General features: G+C 56.0%; 1 protein-coding gene across 1 annotated transcript in view; it reads right to left on the bottom strand.

The window, feature by feature from the left end:
- Positions 1–303: 303 nt before the first annotated feature.
- xylb (xylulokinase homolog (H. influenzae)) overlaps positions 304–6,000 on the bottom strand; it is a 28,420-nt gene continuing 22,723 nt past the window's right edge. Inside the window, exons 12-18 of the mRNA XM_072432367.1 lie at positions 5,473–5,585; positions 5,239–5,312; positions 4,989–5,085; positions 4,794–4,852; positions 4,575–4,662; positions 891–985; positions 304–532 (exon numbers count right to left, since the gene is read on the bottom strand). Of these exons, the coding sequence (XP_072288468.1) occupies positions 458–532; positions 891–985; positions 4,575–4,662; positions 4,794–4,852; positions 4,989–5,085; positions 5,239–5,312; positions 5,473–5,585 (601 nt within the window). The 3' untranslated portion in view covers positions 304–457. The remainder of the gene's footprint in view (positions 533–890; positions 986–4,574; positions 4,663–4,793; positions 4,853–4,988; positions 5,086–5,238; positions 5,313–5,472; positions 5,586–6,000) is intronic.

Here is a 6,000-nt window from a genome sequence, read left to right as displayed (position 1 = left end):
TCCTCCTTCTCTTCACTTGTCTCCTCGTTTCCTAACTCGCCTCCTCGTTTCCTTGCTCTCATCTGCTCTAGTCTTTAGCTGTTGTTTAAACTCCTGGTTTAGTTCAATTCATACTGGTTTATCCCTGGTTTTAGTATTTAGTTAGTTTAGTTTAGAAATGGTTTAGTCCTGATTGGGTCTAAATACTGCCCCCATGTGGTCTCAGTGGGTATCATCGCTCAATTAACTGGAAATTTTGATTTAAGTTTATAATATTCAAGAAACCACAAATAAGAATGATTCAGTTTTTAATTACAAATATACTACTAATACTACAAACATAATTAGTATTTCGGACATCTAAATATTGTATACATTTACACTAAGTTTATTTGGTGCTAAATCACAAATATGAAACTGTTAATAATTGTTGAAAAACCATGTGAATCATGTCACAGCCAAGCTCTCATTGGTCGATTCAGTCCTGGGGGCGGGATTCCAGCAGGACTCTGTCTTCCAATTGGGCGAAGCGTTTCAGCATCTCATCATAAACCTGTGAAAACAGAACAGTTAGCACGTTAGAAACACACGCAAGCAACGCACGTTAGCAATGCACGCTAGCAACGCACGCTAGCAACGCACGCTAGCACGGCACGCTAGCAAAGCACGCTAGCAACGCACATTAGCAACGCACGTTAGCAACGCACGTTAGCAACGTACGTTAGCAACGCACGTTAGCTACGCACGCTAGCAACGCACGCTAGCAACGCACGCTAGCAACGCACGCTAGCAACGCACACTAGCACGGCACGCTAGCAAAGCACGCTAGCAACGCACATTAGCAACGCACGTTAGCAACGCATGCTAGCAAAGCACGCTAGCAAGGCACGCTAGCTTCACGTCTCATTCACCTGTTTGGCTTCAGGATCTGGAGTTGCGGCGAGCTTTGGTTCCGATCCCTTTTTCACGGCGTCGGAGAACGAGACGCCGGACTCGGCCAAAAGACCTGAACACAGATAATTAAAGGTGCACGATGTCACTTTTCTGGTGGAGGTTGCCATGGAGATTGTTCTGGGATGTTCCACGGTGCGGCATTACACACGTCAGATCTGATTTCAGTGGTTTGTCCTTTCTTAATCTATGAACTTCAGGATTTCAGAAAAAAACTAAAAAGAAAAACAATGTCCAGACACAAAACTCCACGTAACGTCCGGCACACGTAACGTCCGGCACACGTAACGTCCGGCACACGTAACGTCCGGCACACGTAACGTCCGGGCACACGTAACGTCCGGCACCCGTAACGTCCGGCACACGTAACGTCCGGCACACGTAACGTCCGGCACACGTAACGTCCGGCCAACGTAACGTCCGGGCACACGTAACATCCGGCACACGTAACGTCCGGCACACGTAACGTCCGGGCACACGTAACGTCCGGCACACGTAACGTCCGGCCAACGTAACGTCCGGGCACACGTAACGTCCGGCACACGTAACGTCCGGCACACGTAACGTCCGGGCACACGTAACGTCCGGCACACGTAACGTCCGGCACACGTAACGTCCGGCCAACGTAACGTCCGGCACACGTAACGTCCGGCACACGTAACGTCCGGCCAACGTAACGTCCGGCACACGTAACGTCCGGGCACACGTAACGTCCGGCACACGTAACGTCCGGCCAACGTAACGTCCGGCACACGTAACGTCCGGCACACGTAACGTCCGGGCACACGTAACGTCCGGCACACGTAACGTCCGGGCACACGTAACGTCCGGCACACGTAACGTCCGGCACACGTAACGTCCGGCACACGTAACGTCCGGGCACACGTAACGTCCGGCACACGTAACGTCCGGCCAACGTAACGTCCGGCACACGTAACGTCCGGCACACGTAACGTCCGGCACCCGTAACGTCCGGCACCCGTAACGTCCGGCACACGTAACGTCCGGGCACACGTAACGTCCGGGCACACGTAACGTCCGGCACACGTAACGTCCGGCACACGTAACGTCCGGGCACACGTAACGTCCGGGCACACGTAACGTCCGGGCACACGTAACGTCCGGCACACGTAACGTCCGGCACACGTAACGTCCGGCACACGTAACGTCCGGCACACGTAACGTCCGGGCACACGTAACGTCCGGCACCCGTAACGTCCGGCACACGTAACGTCCGGCACACGTAACGTCCGGCACACGTAACGTCCGGCACACGTAACGTCCGGGCACACGTAACGTCCGGGCACACGTAACGTCCGGCACACGTAACGTCCGGGCACACGTAACGTCCGGCACCCGTAACGTCCGGCACACGTAACGTCCGGCACACGTAACGTCCGGCACACGTAACGTCCGGGCACACGTAACGTCCGGGCACACGTAACGTCCGGCACACGTAACGTCCGGCACACGTAACGTCCGGGCACACGTAACGTCCGGGCACACGTAACGTCCGGCACACGTAACGTCCGGGCACACGTAACGTCCGGGCACACGTAACGTCCGGCACACGTAACGTCCGGCACACGTAACGTCCGGGCACACGTAACGTCCGGGCACACGTAACGTCCGGCACACGTAACGTCCGGCACACGTAACGTCCGGGCACACGTAACGTCCGGGCACACGTAACGTCCGGGCACACGTAACGTCCGGCACACGTAACGTCCGGCACACGTAACGTCCGGCACACGTAACGTCCGGCCAACGTAACGTCCGGGCACACGTAACGTCCGGCACACGTAACGTCCGGCACACGTAACGTCCGGCACACGTAACGTCCGGCCAACGTAACGTCCGGGCACACGTAACGTCCGGCACACGTAACGTCCGGCACACGTAACGTCCGGCACACGTAACGTCCGGCCAACGTAACGTCCGGCACACGTAACGTCCGGCACACGTAACGTCCGGCCAACGTAACGTCCGGCACACGTAACGTCCGGGCACACGTAACGTCCGGCACACGTAACGTCCGGCACACGTAACGTCCGGGCACACGTAACGTCCGGCACACGTAACGTCCGGCACACGTAACGTCCGGCCAACGTAACGTCCGGCACACGTAACGTCCGGCACACGTAACGTCCGGGCACACGTAACGTCCGGCACACGTAACGTCCGGGCACACGTAACGTCCGGCACACGTAACGTCCGGCACACGTAACGTCCGGCACACGTAACGTCCGGCACACGTAACGTCCGGCACCCGTAACGTCCGGCACCCGTAACGTCCGGCACACGTAACGTCCGGCACACGTAACGTCCGGCACACGTAACGTCCGGGCACACGTAACGTCCGGGCACACGTAACGTCCGGCACACGTAACGTCCGGCACACGTAACGTCCGGGCACACGTAACGTCCGGGCACACGTAACGTCCGGGCACACGTAACGTCCGGGCACACGTAACGTCCGGCACACGTAACGTCCGGCACACGTAACGTCCGGCCAACGTAACGTCCGGGCACACGTAACATCCGGCACACGTAACGTCCGGCACACGTAACGTCCGGGCACACGTAACGTCCGGCACACGTAACGTCCGGCCAACGTAACGTCCGGGCACACGTAACGTCCGGCACACGTAACGTCCGGCACACGTAACGTCCGGGCACACGTAACGTCCGGCACACGTAACGTCCGGCACACGTAACGTCCGGCCAACGTAACGTCCGGCACACGTAACGTCCGGCACACGTAACGTCCGGCCAACGTAACGTCCGGCACACGTAACGTCCGGGCACACGTAACGTCCGGCACACGTAACGTCCGGCACACGTAACGTCCGGGCACACGTAACGTCCGGCACACGTAACGTCCGGCCAACGTAACGTCCGGCACACGTAACGTCCGGCACACGTAACGTCCGGCACACGTAACGTCCGGGCACACGTAACGTCCGGCACACGTAACGTCCGGCCAACGTAACGTCCGGCACACGTAACGTCCGGCACACGTAACGTCCGGCACCCGTAACGTCCGGCACCCGTAACGTCCGGCACACGTAACGTCCGGGCACACGTAACGTCCGGGCACACGTAACGTCCGGCACACGTAACGTCCGGCACACGTAACGTCCGGGCACACGTAACGTCCGGGCACACGTAACGCCCGGGCACACGTAACGTCCGGCACACGTAACGTCCGGCACACGTAACGTCCGGCACACGTAACGTCCGGGCACACGTAACGTCCGGGCACACGTAACGTCCGGCACACGTAACGTCCGGGCACACGTAACGTCCGGGCACACGTAACGTCCGGCACACGTAACGTCCGGCACACGTAACGTCCGGGCACACGTAACGTCCGGGCACACGTAACGTCCGGCACACGTAACGTCCGGCACACGTAACGTCCGGGCACACGTAACGTCCGGCACACGTAACGTCCGGTACACGTAACGTCCGGCACACGTAACGTCCGGCACACGTAACGTCCGGGCACACGTAACGTCAAAAACATCACATTTGTTCATTTGTTTGAAATGTTTAAGTAGTTGTTTTAGGGCCTGTACATGAAGAAGTGCAGATGAGGTTAATGTAACACTGTGGAACATTCTAGCGGTGAATGCTGTTACCGTGGAGAGCTCTGTACGCTGAGCCCAGGCAGGTGGAGTTTGAGCTGTCGATGGTGTAAACGGGAGCGTTAAACACGTCCGACAAAACCTGCAACGAAACACGCCCAGGTTAGTCCCAGTGTGGCCAGGAGGGGGCAGCAAACATTACAGGTTAGTCACTCCAATTCAGACCGGGGCTAACCACTCTGCCACTGATGTAACACTTCTGCAGAGACAAACCTGGAGGATCTGCGGGTTTGAAGAAGCTCCGCCCGTCGCCAAAACTCTGGTCCCAGGAACTGAACACAAACGGAAAAACGTGTGAAAAAAAACACGGATTCACCGACTAAAAAAGTCCCAGGTTCTTTTTTGGTCACTTTTCTCTTTTGTTTGTGACATTTTGCGCTCGTTACTGGTGAAACGCTGCGTCGTTACCGATGGTGTATCCGAGCTTCTCTGCGTGGAGTCGTTTGGATAAGAACTGCCCCTCGACGAGCGCCCGGACCTCGGTGTGAGCGGGGAACGAGGACACCTGCAGGACAGCACCGGTAACACAGCCGCACACACAGACCTGCGCACACAGACCTGCGCACACAGACCTGCGCACACAGACCTGCGCACACAGACCTGCGCACACAGACCTGCACGTTTGCGGCTCAGGTGGATAATAAAAGCTCAAACTGGCCTTGTTGTTGTGAGCGTCGAAGCGGTGAACTCCGACCGCCGCCGGGAGGATCTCCAGCACGTCGAAATAAAAACCTGGAAACAAACATTTGAACACAAAGGTTTATTTTATACTTAATGCTGAAGGTGGAGGAGGTTTTGAAACTCTTGGTAATTGAAATAAAAGCACAGTGTGTAACTTTCTGGAGGTGTAAAGTCTCCATGGAAACATTAAAGGTGTAACACAGTGTTGTACCGATGTTGCCGTGGTTTCCCAGAGGAGTGTCTGTCAAAGCGGACGAGAAGTGACTCCAGGAGCCGCCCGACTCGTCTCTGACTCGCTCCCGCGCCAAAGAACCGTTCTTAAAACTGAAACACATATCAAATATGTACTTAGACTAAACCAAGAGTAAGCAGGTCTAAAGCAGGTCTAAAGCAGGTCTAAAGCCGGTCTAAAGCCGGTCTAAAGCCGGTCTAAAGCAGGTCTAAAGCAGGTCTAAAGCAGGTCTAAAGCCGGTCTAAAGCCGGTCTAAAGCAGGACTAAAGCAGGACTAAAGCAGGTCTAAAGCAGGTCTAAAGCAGGTCTAAAGCAGGTCTAAAGCCGGTCTAATGCCGGTCTAAAGCCGGTCTAAAGCAGGTCTAAAGCAGGTCTAAAGCCGGTCTAAAGCAGGTCTAAAGCAGGTCTAAAGCCGGTCTAAAGCAGGTCTAAAGCCGGTCTAAAGCAGGTCTAAAGCAGGTCTAAAGCAGGACTAAAGCAGGTCTAAAGGAGGTCTAAAGCAGGACT

Source organism: Eucyclogobius newberryi, unplaced genomic scaffold (assembly GCF_026437365.1).
Source record: "Eucyclogobius newberryi isolate DKJ021-1_F unplaced genomic scaffold, fEucNew1.0.hap1 SCAF_599, whole genome shotgun sequence".
NCBI classification, from domain to species: Eukaryota; Metazoa; Chordata; class Actinopteri; order Gobiiformes; family Gobiidae; genus Eucyclogobius; species Eucyclogobius newberryi.
This window is presented reverse-complemented; position numbering and strand designations above follow the sequence as displayed.